Source organism: Zosterops lateralis (genome assembly GCF_965231275.1).
Source record: "Zosterops lateralis genome assembly, chromosome: 4".
Lineage (NCBI taxonomy): Eukaryota > Metazoa > Chordata > Aves > Passeriformes > Zosteropidae > Zosterops > Zosterops lateralis.
In genome coordinates, this window is record NC_139765.1 from 9160976 (window position 1) to 9181578 (window position 20603).

The following is a 20603-nucleotide window of genomic DNA, read 5'->3' on the forward strand; positions in this document are numbered from 1 at the left end:
GCTGTCAAACTAGGGCTTTTGCATCCTGAATAATCAATAGACCCCGTGAAAACAATACAATCATAAATCAAACAGTCCTGAAAAAAACAGGATTCAGCTGTCACTAACACTAAAGGTTAAAAAGTCAAAGAGAGGAAGACCCATCTTACTTCATCATTTTGGGACCCCACCCTATAAAAAAGACCACCGACCCATTTCAAAGAACAAACCACACACGCTTAATGGCTTTTTGGGCTAATTACCATAGGAAGCGGGGAATGGGATGTACCAGAGTTATGAATATGCATTTGTGTTTTGGGTATTCAATACTCCTGTACATAAAAGACCGTTCAGATAGGGTTTGGTCTCTTTCTCCAGGCAGCACTGATAGAACGAGAGGACACAGTCTTAAGCTGCACTAAGGGAAATATAGGTTGGATTTTAGGAAAAAGAAGTTTTACAAGAAGAGTGATAAAGTATTGGAATGGTCTTCCCTGGGAAGTGGTGGAGTCACCCTCCCTGGATGTGTTTAAAGAAAGACTGAATGTGGCACTCTGTGTTGCTGTTGAGACAGCCAAGACACACAGTAAAGTTTCAGAAGGGTTCTTCTTTATTATTGGGGGCATGCTGTCTTTTATTTATTTCTTAACAAAGTTTATATTCCATTAATTGGTTACAATAAATCAACACAGTATTCATTGGTACAAAGCAATCTCCACCACCGTTTTCAGCTAGCATTTACAAAGCTTTTCTAAAAATATTTCTTCCAGCTGCAGGTTTCTTTTGTTTATCTTCTTCTTATCTTCTCAGGTTCCATATTAATGACCTTGGTAAAACTCCTTTCAGGAGTAAACACGAATCTTATCAATTTCTTCCTCAGGTAACTCACTCCTCTGGCTCACAGACCAGGGGACAGCCCCTTCCACACTGTAAGCCATGGTTTAGTTGAGGAGTTTGGCTGGGTTGGACTTGATGATCTTGAAAGTCTTTTCCAACCCAGTGATTCTGTGTGTGTAATGGTTGCTTATCTCCTGTGTATCTGCTGGCTACTCCCAATTTGTGGATGTCAAGACCATCAGGCCATGCCGGTGAACAGGGTTTTAGGAAGGTGTTCTGGATTACAATATGGGGTGTAACCCAGGTATGTAATCTACCACTATCTACATCACCTTGTGATGAACTGTTTTAAGATGGGTGGAGCAGTGTTTATTTATCTTTGCCATGACTCACCTGTAATAACTACCTCCGGGGGAAGCAGCAGCACCACCCACACTGAGGGGGTGTTTATGGGCCATCACAAACTCAATGGCTCCAGCAGAAAAGGCAGCTGGAACAACCATGAGGGACTCCAAAAGTGTACTATGACTCATAGGATTACTTTACTCCATTGTAAAAATCCTCATCCTGGGGGAGGCACTGAACATTCCTGCCTGAATTTTAGAGTATATAATCTCAAAGTCTGGGGAGTGAAACCACCACCACTAGACACATCCAGAGAAGGGCCAGAACTTTCCACAGAGCCACTGCTTTCAAGCACTCCTTCAACAGCACTGCTACCACTGCCTAATTGGACTGTGGCTTTGATGTGCTATGATGGTTTGAACAGCAGACCTAATCCTCATCTGACTTAGAAGATGATTCTTGAGCATGATGCTATTGATACCACCAAGGTTCTTTAGTTAAAAATAGATGATTTAAACACTTATGGTAGTTGTTCTTTATAAAAAATGTTATAGAGATGTTTGTATAATCGTGTGTAAGATATATCAAGAAATCCTCCCAACAGACATCCATAGAGGCTTGTTAAGTGGAATATTTTAAGCAAAACCCCCACCAGCTATGGCCTGGGCTCTGGCCAAGCCCTGGCTGCAGCTGGTCAGGAAACATGCCATCAGAACCAGATGTTTTCTGCACAAAAAAGGTAAACAAGTCACTTGGACTTGTCAATTTGGGCCTATCAATGAAGGGCCACTTTTCTGGGTGAACTGGAGACCTCACCTATGGATGTGCTGCCCGATCCCCAGAGAAAACACAAACCAACAGAGTGTCAGTTTATGCGGTGCTTTATTTTTGGGCCCGGGGACCTGAGGACTAATGTCTCAAAGTCAGGGTCCCGAGTTGGTTACAAAAGATGCTTATCTTTTATACCTTTGTTACAAGTCTTACTTCATCAGCCTACGTGCAGTCTCCTACGTATTTTACTTTAAACATTCACATTCATCTTACAGGTAACCTTTCTAAAGGCTAAAAATTTTGCACGCTTGCTCTAGCTAAAATAAAGGTTAATTCTCTAAGCTTAACTCCCACCATAGAAAACATTTTATTGGTAACCATGTAATCATATTTCACAAGTAATTCGTATACCTATGTACTACATGCTCTACTAAGTCCTTTAAACGTTGTTCTTTGCATCAGCAGATTCTCAGGCCTCATTTCTCAGGTTTGGTTCCCATGGGCCTGCACAGGGACCAACTCCTTAGCCTAACTACTGCTAACAGAGGCCTTATGGCAACAGGTGGACACTTCGTGTAGGATTTTCCCAAGTGCCAGGAAGGGTTCTCCAGGTCCTCACTGAAAAAGGGCTCCCCAGTGACTGTGGACTCTGGATGATGGTATTGTGTTAGTCTGAAAGCAAACCAGTGGGAGACTCCAAGTCAGAACTACAATTTTAAAGGAAATGTTGAATACCAGTCGTAGTTTTGGAGACAGACACATGACTGGACACACCAAGATCATGCAACAAACAGCCAAGATTTATTGAGGGTTGCTCTCTTTTGTAGTAGTTTCAAAATTCCTGTGCTTACACATCTGATTGGTCAAGGTCTTAACACTGCCCAGCTCAATTACCTGTCTACATTTAGGCTTGAATGAGATTACTCGGGGTCCCTGTTTGAGTTCAAATCCAATCTATCATTATCTTAACCCAGGGGCTCATTTATTCTGCTCCCTAAAAGCTAGGCTGGTCAAGTTAAGGTCTGTTGTGGCAAATTTGCCTGTACAGACCACAGGCCAGCTGTGGCTGTGCAGTTCTCCCTTTTTCTGTTTAAAGAGGACAAAGTGTTCTTTGTCATCCTCTGCAGGGCCCTTTACAGAAAGGATGACAAAGACAGCATGATGACACAGACGATAAGCCCAGTTCAAGAAAGGCTTTCCACCCAACTCCACCAGTCTAGCCCCCCAGTCAGTGATGTATCCCATGTATCACCAGAATTGTAACATTCACATGTGCTGCAGGCTCAGTACTTAGAAGTTGCGAATTACAATTTAACACTACAAACAAGAAACAATTCAACTTTAGAACAGTTTGAAAAAACAACTAATAGAAGAAACAGTTTGTCTTAGTTAGGTTTTGTGACCGATGTCCTTAAATAAATAAAATCCTTAAGCCCTCATATCCCAAATGTATCTACAAATTACAACTCAACACTACAAACAAGAAATTGTTCAACTCAAAACCATCTCAATTAAAAACACACATCCTTCTGCTATTGATGTTTCTCAAATGCTTGCGTCTTGGGGTTCAAGTAGGGTGATGGGTAGATTGTCTTACCTTTGTTGACAACATTCTGCATCTGACAAACTATAGGTTTGCTAGGTCATGTTGAATGCAATTGAAAAACATGAGAACATCCAAGACTTTTGTGAGGGGTATAAACCCACCCTACACTCCCCTTTTTTTTTTTTTTTTTTTTTTTTTTTTTTTTTTTTTGTTTTTGTTTTTGTTTTTGTTTTTGTTTTGTTTTGTTTGTTTTTGGTTTTTTTTGTTTTGTTTTTTCCTCTTTTCCTCCTACAAAAGTTTTATTCAGTTATGTACAAAATGCGTTCTGCTACTGTGGGTCCTCTTCATGGTTCAAGTGTTGCTTCTCTTCTTCCTCCCTTTTGTGTTTTTCCAATTTTGTCATGAGCTCTTTTGCAAGGTTGAAGACCCCATTGGTTTGCTTGTCACAGACATAGCAGCGCTGGGATTTGCGGTAGTGCTGGAGGGCACAGCTCTCACAGAAATAGTGCTGGCACTTGGTGACCACAGGGCTCTTGAAGGAACCTCTGCAGATGAAGCATTTGAATGGCATGTCCTCCTCATCACTGCTCACCTCGTAGTTTTCATTGTCATTGATGCCATAGTGGCCTTCGTCCAGCTCCTGTTCGATCTGCCAGCCGTGCTTGTAGTCGGAGCGGTCATGCAGGAATTTGCAGCTGTTCCCAAAGCCACAGAACCCGGTCTCTTTGTAGTCCTTGCAGATGTCAGGCTGGTAGTCCCAGCGCACCGTGGCCCGCAGGTGCTCCGGAGCACGGATAGGGCCTTTCCTAACCATTCCTGAAGAGGCATTTCCCATTGATGTGTCCTTGGGCTTCATATACTTCTGGTAGTTGTTAATGCCACGGTAAATTTTATCATCCTCCTTTCCTCTCAGCTCCTCCTGGATTTTCTGGCTGCGCTCAAAGATGGCCTGGGCATCCTTTTCCTTCTCTGTGTCCAATTCATACACTGCTGTGGCTCCCATGTCTGCTGGGCCAACAGGTTTTGCCGACCTGGTCGATTTGTAGGTGACCCAAATCTCTTTGGCAGGATCCTCATCCTCACTGCTGCTCAGCACATACTCCAGCCTCTCCCTCGTGCAGCGCCTGGTCTTCTGGATCATGGGGTTGGGGGTGTCCCGCTGTGGCTTCTTCCACACCATGGTGCTGCCCTCCTCCCCACTGCTCTCCCCGTCCTGGTCACTGATGGGCCGTTTTCGCCGGCCGCTGCCCATGGCTCGGACCCGCTTCTGGAACACAAACCTGCAGATGTTGCTCTCCTCTGCCATCACTTGCAGCTGATTAAAATAAAGGCAGAAAATACTGGTTTAAACTGACAGTTAGGATATAACCTCACAGCTTGTTGGTCAGGGTGATGGTAGCAGTCTGATTAAATGGTGTCTGCAATCCTATTGAAGTGACAGATGTGGTTCTGTTGAAGTGATCCTGTAGAAGGGTCTGGTGTTCCTCTGAAGGTCCAGTGGTGGTCACGTAGCTCTTGTCCCCTGGGAACCCAGTAGATAAGGCTGCCCCTGGTGTTCCAAACCTCAGATTATATCCAGGGAGGAATGTTTGGTTCCTCCCCTTGGGCAGAGCATTTCACAATAGAATGATGTGATTTTATGAGTCATGAAGTGAGGCTTAATGGCCCATTAGCAGAAGATAGTCCCTGGAGGGAGTTATCAGGGATGAGTTGTGGAAGAGATAAAGAACACTGCCCCATCTGGTTTTAACAGCTTATGAAGATGGTGATAGAATACACACTTTTGATTGCATCTTGCATTGTAACCTAAGATAGTCAAGACAACAGTCTTATTTGGTGAGGTTCAGCATTCTTAAATGTTAGACAATTTTACAAAACTATTTTTGATACTTGTTGGACTTGTATGATGAGCTTGAAAATAGGTTAGTGAGTTCAATTTAGGCTGCCTTGCCTTTCAGAGCTGTAACCTTACAGGTCCACATATCACCATAACCCAACTAAGTATACATATCCCAGATTACCATGCTTATCCCTCCCACCAACCAGGTTTCAGGGAGATCCCCAGAAGTTATACCCAGGAAAGAGGAAAAGATCGGTGGGGAACAACTTCCAGTAAAGTTGCTGGCAACAAACTTATAGCAGTCTGTAAAAAGAAACTTATAAGACATCAAAAATGCAACAATCATTAATGAAACTGAAGTTATCTAGTACTCTAACAAACTGATCAGCACCATGTAAGCAAACAAATTGGAGTAGCCAGCTAGACTTTTGAGAACTTTTCACTTTATACAACATGGTTTTCATTCCATTTTGTTACATTCAGCTTTGCAAATTTGGGCTGAAATCCTTAAGCCAACCAAGAATGTTAACATTATGATAATTACACCAATTCGGTTTTTTACAATAGCATTTAAATTTGGAATCCATTCTATTATCCGATTAAATATATCTTCCACTTGATTTTATTGTATTCCATGAAAGGTCTTGGCATTTTTTCTAATTTCCTCCAAATCTGTTTGATTTTTGATCTACATGTACACAGCAGCAGGTGTTGATGACTGTACTCATACTACCTTTGTGAGACAAAAGCAAATCCAAAGCCATTTAATTTTGTTTAGCTACCTTTGAAAGGCTGGTGATTCATTGTTACAAGGCACTGATTGCATTGTTTGTCTGATTTTCTATTTGTTTAATAACTCCAGATATGTTCCCTATAGCCTTTTCCTATTCAGGCACTCCAAATCACAGTAAGAATCCTCTATATAAACTTGTGGAAACCAGAGGACCTCTCAACTAAAGGATTTAAGTTTCATTTGTGACCTGTCATAAAAGTCACAGAAGTCCTTTGGGTAATTCCGATTTATTAATGATATCTGTTTCTGGAACTACAGTCCCAGTGGTGCATATAAACAGCAAGGATGCTGTTTACAGGGTAAAGCTTTCTAACTTTCTGCTAAGCCAGTAGTATCCCAAATTGTCTGGAACATGCCACCAGTGTGTGCTTAAAATGCCTATTCCTTTTACATCCAAATTTGAGCAACACTTGCAATAAACCCATCCAGTTATTCCTTGGTTACACTCAAGTAACTTAGTTTTTTGGTGCTGTGCTGGTTTGAAAGTAAACCAGTGTCCAGGGTGGTTTTATGATGATAATCTGTTCCCTGATCATCTGTTTTATGCCCAAAATGGTTGCCGTACTTTCAAGGTGGGTCCGGTGAGGGGTGGGAAGGTGAAGCCTTGGTGCTCTTTCGTGGCCTTTTTCAAAGGCACCTGTGATGCTGTGTGGACTGCATTCTTTTTTTTCTTTTTTGCTTAACTAGCTTGGTTTCTGTTAGCTTAGGCAAGAAGGTCTTTCCCTAGCCTTGGAGAGGCTGTGGCAGTGATCATTTGCTGGCTTTTTTCAAAGTGAACTGTATGATTTGGTTTTGGTCTGAGATCAGAGAGAATGGCCAGTGGGAAGGCTGCTCCATCTTGGCCCCTGGCCTCAGAACAGCCAAGCCAGGAAGAGAAAGGACCCCAAATCCACCTGCTTCACCTGCTGCGAAGAGGAGACCAACACCAGAGATTCATCAGGTTCCCACCATCTTTTGTTAAAGCTGCTGTGGGAACCCTTTGGTGTTTTTTAGTTTGTTGTTTTTTTTTTTTTTTTCCTTGACACACACACAAAAAAAACCCGCTAAAAAACTTTTCCTACCACATTGCCAGCTGTTGTGGAGTTTTCTTCTTTCCCTGGAATTTTGAGTGTTTTGTACTGTTGGGTGGGGTTTGACTAAGGTCTGACAACTCAATATCTAGGATTTATTCACCCCTATTTTCTGTGCCATGTTGGTACTCTGTCAATAAAGTGGTTCAAGTCTCCCAGGCCTAGAGGGGGATGCTGGGATCACTGGGATGCTCTAGGGAGGGAGTGAGATGGGACTGAGGGCACTTGGACAGGACTGAAGGCACTGGGATAGAACTGGAAAGATGAAATTGAAAAGAGAAAGAAGAGAGATCTTCTCTGCACCCCCATACGCTGCCCCTCCTGCTCGGGTGTGTTGTTCCCTCTCTTGTGCTGCCCCTGGCAGAGAGCTTGTCCCTTGGCACATCCTGCAGCCACGCTCCGAGAGCATCCAGGTGTTCCTGCAGGGGGGACAAACACTGTCACTGGTGTCCTTTGAGAGATTCCTGGAAATCACCCACTCCAGAGGCCCCAAAAACGCCCCTGAAAGCAGCTCTGGGCAGAGCCCACCCCTCCTCATCCTCACTGACCGCTCCTGGGGCTGTCCCATCCTCCTCACCCTCACTGACCACAGCTGGGGCTGTCCCCATCCTCCTCATCCTTACTGACCACACCTGGGACTGTCCCCACACCTTGTGCCTTTTTGCATAGTTTGTTATGGAATAGCCAGAATTGGCAGATCTGAGTTCTGAAGCCTTACGGGATTCAGCCCCCTCTGTGCCCTGTGGGTTCAGTCCCCTGTGTGCTGTTTTGTGGAAGCATTGAGTTGGAGTCTCAACTGTGGGTAAAAGAGAAAATAAAAAAAAGGAATTGCAGGTTTGAGTTCTGCAGGTTTGAGTTTGTTTCTTAGGAGCATGTGTGTCTGCATGTGTATAGGAATAGGCTGTATGTGTTTAGTCTCAATTGCATATAAAAATTGAAACAGGAATGCTGTTATCTAAAGGATCTTTTGTTGAAAGAGTGTTTGTCTTATATTGCAATGCAAGATGTAACCAGAAGTATGTACTCTTATCATCTGTTAAAACCAGGTGGGGCAGTTTTCTTTATCTCTTCCATGACCCATCTTCCGCCCACAGAGAGATACCTTCTGTTAATGGGCCATCACTGCCTGACTGATAAAATCATCCCATTGTGAGATGCTCCACCCAGGGGGAGGAGCCATTCCTACCTGGATATAATCTGAGGTTTGGAACTCCACAGCAACCTGTTTCCTTCCACTGGATTGCCAGAGGAAGACTGGTGCCATCTACACCACCACTGGACCTTCAGAGGAAAACAACATCCTTCTGCAGGATCACTGCTTCAACAGAACCACATCTGTCACTCCAGGAGGACTGCAGCCACCATTTATTCAGACTGCTGCCAACACCCAGACCAACAGTGTGTCAGGTTGTATTCTCTCTCTGTCAGTGCTTTTGTACTACTACATTTTATTTTCATTATCCTGGTAAGGAACTGTTTTTCCTATTTGCCTGAGAGCATGGCTGTGCTGCTGGAGACCACGGTGGGCGACCTGGTCATCGACCTGTACACAGAGGAGCGGCCCCGTACTTGTCTGAATTTCCTGAAGGAGGAGGAGGAGGAGGAGGAGAAGGAGAAGGAGGAGGAGGAGGAGGAGGAGGAGGCAGAGCCTGGCCCTGCTGCAGCAGCAGCAGCAGCAGCAGCAGAGCAGAGGCGGGAGCAGCGGCTGCGGCAGTTCTGGGAGCTGCAGATGAAGCGGTACGAGGCCTGCAGGCTGAACAGCCAGGAGATGTTGGAGGAGAACAAAAGGCTGAAATTGCCCCCAAATTGGGAAGCTATAAAAGCTCGGATGGAGTGGAAGCTGCAGGTGCAGGAGAAGAAGAAGGAATGCGCAGCCAGAGGGGAGGACTACGAGTGGGTGAAGCTGCTGGAGATCAGTGCTGAGGATGCTGAGAGGTGGGAGAGGAAGAAGAGGAAGAAAAATCCCGACCTGGGGTTCTCAGATTACGCGGCGGCGCAGCTGCGCCAGTACCAGAGGCTGACCAGGCATCTCAAACCCGACCTGGAGCAGTACGAGAAGCTCAAGGAGCAGTATGGGGAAGCCCTGTACCCCACCCCAGACAGCCTCCTGCACGGCACCCACGTGCCCTCCAAGGAAGGGGTGGACAGGATGGTGGCGGACCTGGAGAAACAGATGGAGAAGAGGAAGAAGTACAGCCGGAGGCGGCCCTACAACGACGATGCCATCATCGACTACATCAATGAGAGGAACTCCAAGTTCAACCAGAAGGCCGTGAGGTTCTACGGGAAATACACAGCTGAGATCAAACAGAACCTGGAGAGGGGCACGGCGGTGTGAGCCTGCCCAGCGCAGCTCACTCCTGGCTCCTCTGTTGCAGTTTTCATTTTCAATTTTAAATTGTATCAGTAGATTGTAGCTCTTGTTTTTCTCAGCTCTGTGTGTACTGCAGGTGATTTGCTGATTTGCATAATTCAGCTGTAAATAGATTTGCCTGCAGGAGTACCCAGGTTCTGCTATTTCTACTCTAAATAAAGTCTTTAGTCTAATTGGTTGGGTTTTGTCTGTGGTTTTTTTTTTTTTGTTTTTTTTTTTTTTTTTTTTTTTTTTTTTTTTTAATGGCTTTTCCTCAGGACAACTGTCCTCTTGGGTTGGTTGATGGTGTCAGTAAACAGAATGCTCCCCTGTTATCCAGAAGGAGGCAGTGGCAGTCAGAGAACTACTGAGGTGCTTGGGTAATCATAAATGCATGGGATCTGATGGGATTCATCCCAGGGTGATGAGGGAGCTGGCAAATGACCTTTTGAAGCCACTCTCCATCATTTACCCAGAGGCCAGGCTCATTGGTAAGGTTCCAGATGACTGGAAGCTGGCCCAATGTGAGTCCCATTCACAAAAAAGGGTGGGAAGGAGGATCCTGGTAACTATAGGCCAGTTAGCCTGACCTCAGTACCCACTGCTTTGGTGACAATTCTGGCATCCCAAATGGGATGACTACTTCTGACACTCTGGGGATTCTGGGATTGTGAGGGGCTTCATGCAAGTGTGGAATATACTAACTGAAGAGACCTTGTGTTCCTGAGTCCAGTGAGTTGAAAGCAAGGTCCCTGTGTTTTTATTAAAGCATTACTTTGGGGTAAATATGATGGTGATCCCGTCTCAGCCCTAAAATGACAAAAAAAATTATTTTAAATGATAAAAAGTGGTTACCTTTATTGAAGCTCCTCCAGGTGCACTTCTGGCAAAATGCACACGTGATAGAGGGCTTGGACACTTTTGTAAGTCTAGCAAATTAGCATAATTGACAAGAATCTCCAATTAGAAGTACAATTTTAATTAATGAAGTAATTCTCTCTCTTGGTTTGGCCCCTGTACTCAAGCCACAAGCTCCACATTCTTCATTTCTAAGAACATGGAAAAGTGGAATGGCCTTGGATCACTGAAGAAGCAAGATTAGAACAGTATTCAGGAATGTGTTTTTCTATCAAAGTACTAAAATTATCTGGAGAAACTATAGAACTATATAATAATAGTCTTCAGAGCTACAAATTATATGAAAAATATATTAAAAAGCAAAAATCTTTCTGTATCAATGGTATAATTGGATAATGAAAAGAAAATACTAGCGATGGTATAATTTCCTACCCTCCACTAAATACTTGTGTGAAGTTATACAAGTGAATACCAAAAGTGGGTTTGAGCCTTGGTGCCTGGTTAAAAGTATAAAATGCAATTGAATGGTGAATTCTAAAGTCTTTGCTGCACACAACAGTTTGGTTTTAGTTGCAAAAGCTAAAACAAGGGAATTATTGTGGAGATTTGGGTTCCTTCTGTAGCAACTCACAGAAATTTGATTTGGTATGAGGGCTATACCAAATCTTGTAATTGCCTGGGTGAACTGTGAATTTTGCCTTGTGGCTTTTTTGCATGGTTTGTTATGGACTAGCCAGAACTGGCAGGTCTGAGTTCTGAAGCCAATTCTGCAGTTCTTGCCTTGTGGGGTTCAGGCCCCTCTGTGGTTTGTGGAAGCATTGAGATGGAGTCTCTGCTGTGGGTAAAAGAGAAAATAAAAAGGAGTTGCAGGTTTGAGTGCTACAGGGTTTACTGTGGATTTGTTTCTTAGGAGCATGTGTGTCTGCGTGTGTATAGGAATGGGCTGTATGTGTTTAGTCTCACTGGCATATAAAAATTGAACCAGGAATGCTTATCTGAAGGATCTTCTGTTGAAAGAGTGTTTGTCTTATGTTGCAATGCAAGATATAACCAAAAGTATGTGCTCTATTACCATCTATTAAAAACAGGTGGGGCAGTTTTCTTTATCTCTTCCATGACCCATCTTCCGCCCACAGAAGATACCTTCTGTTAATGGGCCATCAGTGCCTGACTGATAAAATTACATCATCCCATTGTGAGATGCTCCACCCAGGGGGAGGGGCCAAGCATTCCTGCCTGGATATAATCTGAGGTTTGGAACTCCACAGCAGCCTGTTTCCACTGGATTGCCAGAGGAAGACTGGACCCATCTATACTCCCCCTGGAACTTCAGAGGAAAACTCCATTCTTCTGCAGGATCACTGCTTCAGCAGAACCAGACTGAGAAGCAAGGAACGGGGAAGGTGGTGGGCAGAAGCCCGCAGGGCAGCAGGGTCCAGCCCTCTCTCAGCTGACTAGCCCCCCACACCTCTACTGCCAATGAGCTCCAGGTCACGCAGTATGGCCCAGGGTGGCCACACCAAGTGGGAAAGCGACAGGGCCTGGGAAAAGGAACAGGACCAAGCCCAAGAAAAGGAGAGAGGTTGGGGGCACTCGCGGTCTGAGAGCTGCAGGCGACGGCACCGGAGCAGGAGCCAGAGTCGGGGCCGATGCTCGGAGAAGAGCTTGGGCTCACACTCAGGCAATGAGAGACAGAAGTGGAAAAGGAAGAAAAGAAGCAGCAGCCAGGACCAGCACCATAAGGACCGGAGGAAACAGCACTCACGGTCCCGGGAGCAGTGCCGCAGGAGGGATGGATCCGAGTTCTCCGTGTCCTCTGTCAGCTCCCCCTCCCCACTGCGGCCCCAGGGACAGGAGGAGCCGGGGCAGCAGCTGAGCCTGCAGGAGCGGCTGAGGCTGAGGGAGGAGAAAAAGAAGCAGGCAGCTCTGCTGAAGGCCCTGGAGACACCCGAGGAGAAGCGAGCACGGAGGTTGGCCAAGAAGGAGGCCAAGGAGAGAAAGAAGCGGGAGAAGATGGGCTGGGGTGAGGAGTACCTGGGCTACACCAACACCGACAATCCCTTTGGGGACAACAACCTATTGGGCACATTCATCTGGAGCAAGGCACTGGAAAAGAAAGGGATCAGCCATCTGGATGAGAAGGACCTGAAGGAGAGGAACAAGCGAATCCAGGAGGAGAATCGCCTGGAGCTGCAGAAGGTGAAGCAGCTGCGCCTGGAGCGGGAGTGGGAAAAAGCCATGCGGGAGCAGGAGCTGGAGATGCTGCAGCGAGAGAAAGAGGCAGAGCACTTCAAAACTTGGGAAGAGCAGGAGGACAACTTCCACCTGCAGCAGGCCAAGCTGAGGTCTAAGATTCGAATTCGAGATGGGAGAGCAAAACCTATTGACCTTCTGGCCAAGTACATCAGCACAGAGGACGATGACCTGGCTGTGGAGATGCACGAACCCTGCACCTTCCTAAACGGCTTGACAGTCTCCGACATGGAGGACCTGGTGGAAGACATCCAGGTGTACATGAAGTTGGAGCAAGGGAAGAACATGGACTTCTGGAGGAACATGATCATCATCACAGAGGATGAGATAGCCAAGCTCCGCAAGCTGGAGGCCTCCAGGAAGGGAGGACCAGGGGAGCGTCGGGATGGAGTCAATGCCTCGGTCAGCTCAGATGTGCAGGCTGTGTTCAAGGGCAAGACATACAAGCAGCTGCAAGCTCTGTACCAGGGCATCGAGAGCAAGATCCAGGCAGGAGGGCCCAGCCTGGACATCGGGTACTGGGAGAGCCTCCTGCAGCAGCTGAAGGCTTATATGGCTCGGGCCAGGTTACGGGAGAGGCACCAGGATGTTCTGCGCCAGAAGCTGTACAAGCTGAAGCAGGAGCAGGGCATGGAGAGTGAACCAGTCTTCCCTATCATCAAGCAGGAGCCGGCTTCCCCCAGTGACAGTCCTCTCTTGTCCCTTTCATGCAGGATGGATCCCAAGAAGAGCCTTGAGACACAGCCAGGGCCGTCCTCAGAGCCAGAGGCAGAGCAGGACATGGAGGCCAAGGAAGAGGCTCAGGGGGAGGCTGTGGTGATGGAGGAGGATCTGATCCAGCAGAGCCTGGATGAGTACGACACAGGCAAATACAGCCCCCGGCTGCTGAGCCCCAACGAGCTGCCCTTCAATGCCCACGTGCTGGAGGCTGAGGAGGACACACACCAGCTGCTGCTCCTGCGCCAGCAGCTCCAGGTGACAGGTGATGCTCCCAAGAGCACGGATGACATCTTCTTCCATAAGGCCAAGGAGGGCATGGGCAGTGAGGAGGCGCAGTTCAGCGTGGAGATGCCGCTCACGGGCAAGGCCTATCTGTGGGCTGACAAGTACCGGCCACGCAAGCCCCGCTTCTTCAACCGTGTGCACACAGGCTTTGAGTGGAACAAGTACAACCAGACCCACTACGACGTTGACAACCCCCCGCCCAAGACTGTGCAGGGCTATAAGTTCAACATCTTCTACCCCGACCTCATTGACAAGTGCTCGACGCCCGAGTACTTCCTGGAGGCCTGCCAGGACAACAAGGACTTTGCCATCCTGCGCTTCCATGCTGGGCCACCCTATGAGGACATTGCCTTCAAGATTGTCAGCAGGGAGTGGGAGTATTCCCACCGCCACGGCTTCCGCTGCCAGTTTGCCAATGGCATCTTCCAGCTCTGGTTCCACTTCAAGCGTTACCGTTACCGCCGGTGAGGGGCTGTTCAGACTCCTGCCAGGGGTGGGCAGGGAGGTCTCATCCCACAGCACAGACACTGTTCTGTGGATGTCCCCAAGGCCCGGCCCAGCACTGGGCATGTTCCTTTTTTCTTAAAAAAAATAACCCAACCAAATAAAAAAACAACCCCCCTCCCCAAAATCCACATCCAAGCCAAGGCAGGGAGACACCCACTGCACTGCCCCATATCTACAACAGGTCTCTTAGATGAACAGCAATACCATGCTCACAGCCAGCTGGAATCTTCCTTTTGCAACTTTTTATATTCCATCTCTAAGTCCTGTCTCACTGCCCAGGCCTGCAGTCAGCTTGGCTCATTTCACCTTCTTCATTCATGACAGGCTGTTTGCTTACATTAATCACATCTTCAGGGTCACTGTATGTTGTAATGAATCACCCTGGACTCAGTTTCTTCATGCAGGAAAACGCAAATCTTTATTCACACAACTCATTTAATACAGTTTTCACAGACCTCATGTACTCCTTGTCCTATCAGGCTGGATGTTTTCCTCTTCAGCTCATCTCTTGGCACACAGGGACAGTCTGTTCCTGTGCCCTCAAGATTTCTGTCTTGAAGGACACCCATCCTTCCTGGACTCCCTTGCTTTTAAGGGCTGCTTCCCAAGGAACACCCTGAATAATGCTCCTAAATGGGCCAAAGTCTCCCCTCTGGAAGTCCAGTGTGGAAGTTCTATTCATGTCCCTCCCTATTTCACCAAATAATTGAAAACTCTGTAATTTCATGATCACTGTGCCCCAAGCAGCCTCCAAGCACCACATCTCCCACCAGCCCATTTCTATTTGTAAACAACAGGTGTGTAGCATAGTCCCTCCACTGGTAGGCTCACTCACCAGCTGCAACAAAAACTTGTCCTCAACACACCCTAAAAAGCGAACTTCCTGGACTGCCTCTTTTCTGCTGTATTAAGTTCCCTGTAGATGTCTGGTAGGTTAAAGTCACCTACAAGAGCAAGGGCTGATGACCCTGAAACATTCTCCAGCTGCTTATAAAGTAAGTTGTCCGCCTCTTCTTCCTGGTTGTGTAGACAATAAGGATAGGATTCCAGGAATGTGCTTGTCTAACAAAGTACTGGAATTAGCTGAAAAAACTATAGAACAATAGTCTACAGAGCTACGAATACACGAAAAAGATATAAAAAGCAAAAATCTTCTGTCACCAATGATATAATTGGATAATAAAAAGAAATTACTAGTGGTGCTATAGTTTGCTACCCTCTATTAAATAAATACGTGTATCTGGTTATATGAAGAATAAAATAGTGTCAAAGCAAAAAAACTCACAAAGTTTTCTAAATCAAGCTGCTCTATTTATAAAATACAAATTTATAAAAGTGAGGCTCTGCACAATTTTCCTCTGCCCCTCCTTAGACTTTGGATACTTGTTCAAGCTGTAAACTGGAGAGGAATTCTGGTTTGGTTTGTTTTGTGGACATTGTTATATTGGCATTTTTTTGGCTTGCATCTACTTTCAAAATTGGGAAATTACATCAATATTTGCACTTTTTCATTCTTGTTTTGACCAATTCTAGGCTCACCTTCAAGACAAGGACTTGAGACCCCACATGTATTTTGAACCTTTTTTTTCCTTCACCAGAGTTGATTTCACTTTTTATTTTCTCTGATTGAAAGAGAAAAAACAGAACAGGTGTCATGTTATCAAACTCTCCTGAACCACACATACTTAGGCAGATAAGGGCCCAGGAAGGACCATGTAGGTCTGGTTCTACTGAAGATTAAAGCCTCCAGGAGGGCAAATATAGGAGGCAGTGTGCCAGGGGTGCTCATGCTGTGCCTTACCCTGTTTGGTGTCAGGTCTGATGCTAGTATCCATGTCTCTAGGAACTGAAATAATGAATTGTGTCAAGATTTACCCCTCTAGAGAGATCAGCATGTCTCCCACCTCTTTTCTGTGTCCTGCTGCATGACATGGTATTATCATCATAACAGGATGCTTATCTGTGTCCAGGTACTGCTGTTCCCTTTTCCTCTTTCACCTGGGGTCAATCTCTACAGCCAACCTCACCAGGATTTCAAGGGCTTTAAAACATCCCTACAAACTCTGCAGGACTGCACTTGGTGTGAACGATACAGAATGTTTCTGCTCTGGACCTCATGTGGACCTCCACCAACAAGCCAGTGCTCAGGGTGCTCTTGCTCTGCTTCTCATCTTGTGTAGTTTAAAAACATTTCCTTGCTCTCCCAGAGCTCCCAGGTACCTCTCTGCTCCCTTCCTGTCTGCTCGTTGGGCCTGCTGCTGTGCCAGCATTGTGTTCTCCATACCTGCAAGCCTATTTCTGTGCACACCAGACCAAAAAGGTTCTCCAGTGCCACACCTGAATGGATAGAGCCTCCCATCTGCCCCTTTCCAACCCACTCTGCAGATCTGGGCTGGTGATTCCCACCAGCAGAAGGCAAACTATTGCACAGGAAAATACATTAATCACAGAATCACAGAATCATTCAGGTTGGAAAAGACCTCTGAGATCCTTAAGTCCAACCTGTGACCAAACACCAGACCACAGCACCCAGTGCCATGTCCAGCCTTTGCTTAAACACTTCTGGGGATGGAGACTCTATCACCACCCTGGACAGCCCCTTCCAATATTGAATCCCCCTTTCAGTAAAGCAATTCTTCCTATTGTCCAATCTGAACCTCCTCTGGTGCAGCTTGAGGCTGTTTCCTCTCATTCTGTCCCTTGTTCCATAGAGCACCTGGCTATACCCTCCTGTGAGGGAGCTGTGCAGAGCCAGAAGGTCCCCCCTGAGCCTCTTTTTCTCCAGGCTGAGCCCCCCCCAGCTCTCTCAGCTGCTCCTCATAGGACTTGTGCTCCAGCCCCTCCCTTCCCCAGCTCTGTTCCCTCCTCTGGACACACTCCAGCCCCCGCAATGTCCATCTTGCAGTGATAGGGACAGAACTGGACGCAGGATTTGAGGTGTGACCTCACCCGTGCCCAGTATTGGAGGACAATAACTGCTCTGATCCTGCTGGCCACACCATTGCTGATCCCAGCTGGGTGCAACTGGCCTTCTTGCCCATATATTGGGTCACATTCAGCCACTGTCATCAGCGTCTCCAGGCCCTTTCCACCCATTCTGCTCCAGACTGGACCACTGCAGGAAGCTGTTGGGGCCAAAGTGCAGGACCCAGCACTTGGCCTGGTTGAAGCCCAAGTCCCCCCTAATGACCACAGCAATCTAATTGTCTCCTGCCTTTGATAAGAAAGAACCCTTGCTAAGGCAACAGCTGTGGCCATACAGGGAACTCTGTCTGTGTGTCCATCATCTGTGAGGACAGCCAGCACTGCTCTGCAGGACAGCCTGCAAAAGGCAGTGTCCTCTGGGAACAGAGTCCAGCCACTGAGACCATCCCCAGCCAGTCAGTCTTGTGTTATACTCAGCTGCCATCCCTTTGCTATGCAGGCCAGGGGTTTTTCTTCCCTGCCCCCAAATCCAGGGCTGTTTTAGGTTACAATGTAAGATGTGACCAAAAGTATGTATTCTACCAGCATCTCCCTAAGCTGTTAAAGCGGGGGGTGGGGGGGGCAGTGTTGCTTATCTCCTTCATGACTCATCCCTGATAACTCCAGGGGTTATCTTCTGTTAATGGGCCTATTAACATGTTAATCATCCCATTGTAAGATACTCCACCAGGGGGAGGAACCAAGCATTCCTGCCTGGATATAATCTGAGGCTTGCAACACCATGGGCAGCCTTACCTGCTGGACTCCCAGAGGACAAGAGCTTCGTGACCACCGCTGGACCTTCAGAGGAAGAGCAGACCCTTCTACAGGATCACTGCTTCAACAGAACCACATCTGTCACTTCAAGAGGACTGCAGATACCATTTATTTGGACTGCTGCCACCACCCTGACCAACAGGGTGACAGTTCTGACCTGGGATCTGCCATCGGTTTGTTTTCAAACTAGAACATATTTTGGCACCCAGTGCAGGGCAGCAATGTGGTCTGGCAGGGAAAAAGCCAAAATGGCCCCAGGTGCAGCAGCGAACATCCCTCCTGCAGGAGGGGCAAATGATGTGAGCCTGGAGGAACTAAAGAAGATGTCTAGGGAAGACTGGAGGAAAAAGAAAGAATTAGAGGAACAGAGAAAACTGGGAAATATACCTGCTGAAGTGGATGAAGAAGGAAAAGATATCAATCCTCATATTCCTCAGTACATATCCTCGGTACCATGGTACATAGATCCATCTAAAAGACCCACACTAAAACATCAGAGACTTCAGCCAAAGAAACAGAAACAGTATAACTCTTCTGGAGACTGGTACAAACGAGGACTTCAGGAGCACAGTGTGGCCACGAGGTACCGCAAAGGAGCCTGTGAGAACTGTGGGGCACTGACACACAGAAAGAAAGACTGCATGCAGAGACCCAGGAAAGTTGGAGCAAAATACACAGGCATGAATATTGCCCCAGATGAACATGTGCAGCCTCAGCTGACACTTGATTATGACGGGAAGAGAGACCGGTGGAATGGCTATAACCCAGAGGAGCACATGAAAATTGTTGAGGAATATTCCAAAGTTGATTTGGCCAAATGTGCACTGAAAAGTCAGAAGCTTCAGGAGGAGTTTGCATCAGGGAAGCTGGAGCAAGTTAACTCCCCAAGACACCAGAGGGGAGAAGAGGAAATGAATTCACAGACAGGAAGAGATCATAACAGTGAAGACGAAGATGAAGACAAATATGCAGATGATATTGATGTGCCTGGGCAGAACTTTAATTTTAAAAGACGCATCACAGTCCGAAATTTACGTATTCGGGAAGACATTGCAAAATACTTGAGGAATCTGGATCCAAACTCTGCTTATTATGATCCCAAAACAAGAGCAATGAGGGAGAACCCTTATGCCAACACAGGCAAGAATCCACATGAAGTTAGTTATGCAGGTGACAACTTCATTCGCTACACAGGCGATACCATTGCAATGGCACAGACTCAGTTGTTTGCCTGGGAGGCTTATGAAAAAGGCTCTGAAGTTCATCTTCAAGCAGACCCTACAAAATTAGAGCTCCTTTATAAATCATTCAAAGCGAAAAAAGAAGATTTCAAGGCACAGCAGAAAGAAAAGATCCTAGAGAAGTATGGAGGACAGGAACATTTAGATGCCACCCCTATCTCAACTGCTGTTAGTTCAAAGAGAAGTGTAGAGGTGGTTTCCCTGGGGAAGAGAAAAGCCCTGGGATAATTCCCTAAGAAACCCTGTTTTAGGTGCAACAAGCAAGAGGCTGGCTCACATGCCCTCCCTGCTAATTGTTACTAGAAAGTTCTTAGTTCTTTGTTTTACCATAGGGCGATTTTTGGTGCAGAGATTTTAATATTCCAAATTATTCTCCCCTATTGGACCCTTCCCTCAGACCCCACCTTAATTCCCATTCCACACCAGGATGTATAACTACCCCTGTGTGACCTGGGCCTTTTTGGCCTTGTGCTTCTTAGCCCCTTGTTACTGCCTTTTCCCGATTCCCTCTTTATGCTGTGTACACCTTATTGTTTGTTTTTTTAGCTTTATTAAAATTCCTTTTCAAGACAATTGGATCAAGGCTGCCTCTCTCATCAAGTCACCATTCAGGGCTGAGACTTGAGGAAACTCCAAAGGGTCTGATTGTCTGGGCTGGGACTCTTGGGGGTTTTACAGAAGTTTATGTGGAGACAATGGCACCCTGGAGGGGAGGGGAGGGGAGAGGAGGGAAGCAGTCACAGCCTCTGACCAAGGGCCTTTCACATCTGCTTCAGCTCATGGTGGAAATGCTTAACCCTTACCAAGAGGCACTGAAGGGGAAACCTCCTGAGAGTTCATAGCTTTCCTTTAGTTCAGCCATCTTCATTGCTACACCAGTGACTAACACTACATTATTCCCCAGGAAAATAGAGGGAAATTTTCCAGAAAGGACCTGGGGGTGCTACTGAGTGAGATTGACCCTGCCCAGGCTGTGTGACATGGGACACAGAACATCCTGTGCTGGGCTGAGCCCCCAGTGTGGGCAGCTGGGGAGGGGAGGGGGGATTCTGCCCCTCTGTCCTGCTCAGGTGAGACCCCACCTGCAGAGCTGCCTCCAACCCTGGGATGCCAGCACAGGAAGGATAGGGAGCTGCTGGAGCCAGTCCAGAGCAGGGACACTAAGAGGATCAGAGGGATGGAGCAGCTCTGCTGGGAGGAAAGGCTGGGAGAATTGGGATTGTTGTGACTGGGGGAGAAAAGCTTTGGGTGTGTGGCCTTGCAGTGTCTGAAGGGAGCCTACAGGAAAGATGGAGAGAGGCTCTTGAAAAGGGTCTGGAGGTACAGGACAAGGGAGAATGGCTGCACACTGACAGAGAGGAGAGTTAGATTGGATATCAGGAAGAAATTATCTCCTGTGAGGGTGGTGAGGCTCTGGCACAGCCTGCCCAGAGGAGCTGTGGCTGCCCCATCCTTAGAAGTGTC

The 20603-nt window shown here is 46.8% G+C and overlaps 4 protein-coding genes across 4 annotated transcripts; 3 read left to right on the top strand and 1 right to left on the bottom strand.

Moving 5' to 3' along the window:
- Window positions 1-3498: 3498 nt before the first annotated feature.
- Window positions 3499-4784, bottom strand: LOC310909094 (E3 ubiquitin-protein ligase RNF113A-like; the record flags this gene model as incomplete). The annotated part of the gene is made up of 1 exon (XM_083860658.1): window positions 3499-4784. One exon carries the CDS (start codon window positions 4782-4784, stop codon window positions 3807-3809), a length of 978 nt encoding a protein of 325 aa, XP_083716784.1. The 3' UTR covers window positions 3499-3806.
- A 3895-nt stretch (window positions 4785-8679) lies between these two features.
- LOC310908760 (pre-mRNA-splicing factor SYF2-like) lies at window positions 8680-9519 on the top strand (the record flags this gene model as incomplete). The annotated part of the gene is made up of 1 exon (XM_083860124.1): window positions 8680-9519. The coding sequence occupies one exon, from the start codon at window positions 8680-8682 to the stop codon at window positions 9517-9519; it is 840 nt and encodes a 279-aa protein (XP_083716250.1).
- A 2373-nt stretch (window positions 9520-11892) lies between these two features.
- On the top strand, window positions 11893-14124 carry LOC310908761 (splicing factor Cactin-like; the record flags this gene model as incomplete). Its single annotated transcript, XM_083860125.1, has 1 exon — window positions 11893-14124. The coding sequence occupies one exon, from the start codon at window positions 11893-11895 to the stop codon at window positions 14116-14118; it is 2226 nt and encodes a 741-aa protein (XP_083716251.1). The 3' UTR covers window positions 14119-14124.
- Window positions 14125-18146: 4022 nt separating this feature from the next.
- LOC310908762 (pre-mRNA-splicing factor SLU7-like) lies at window positions 18147-19329 on the top strand (the record flags this gene model as incomplete). Its single annotated transcript, XM_083860126.1, is given in 2 exon segments — window positions 18147-19295; window positions 19297-19329. Coding segments are annotated over 2 exon segments (1182 nt in total).
- Between the last annotated feature and the right edge of the window lie 1274 nt (window positions 19330-20603).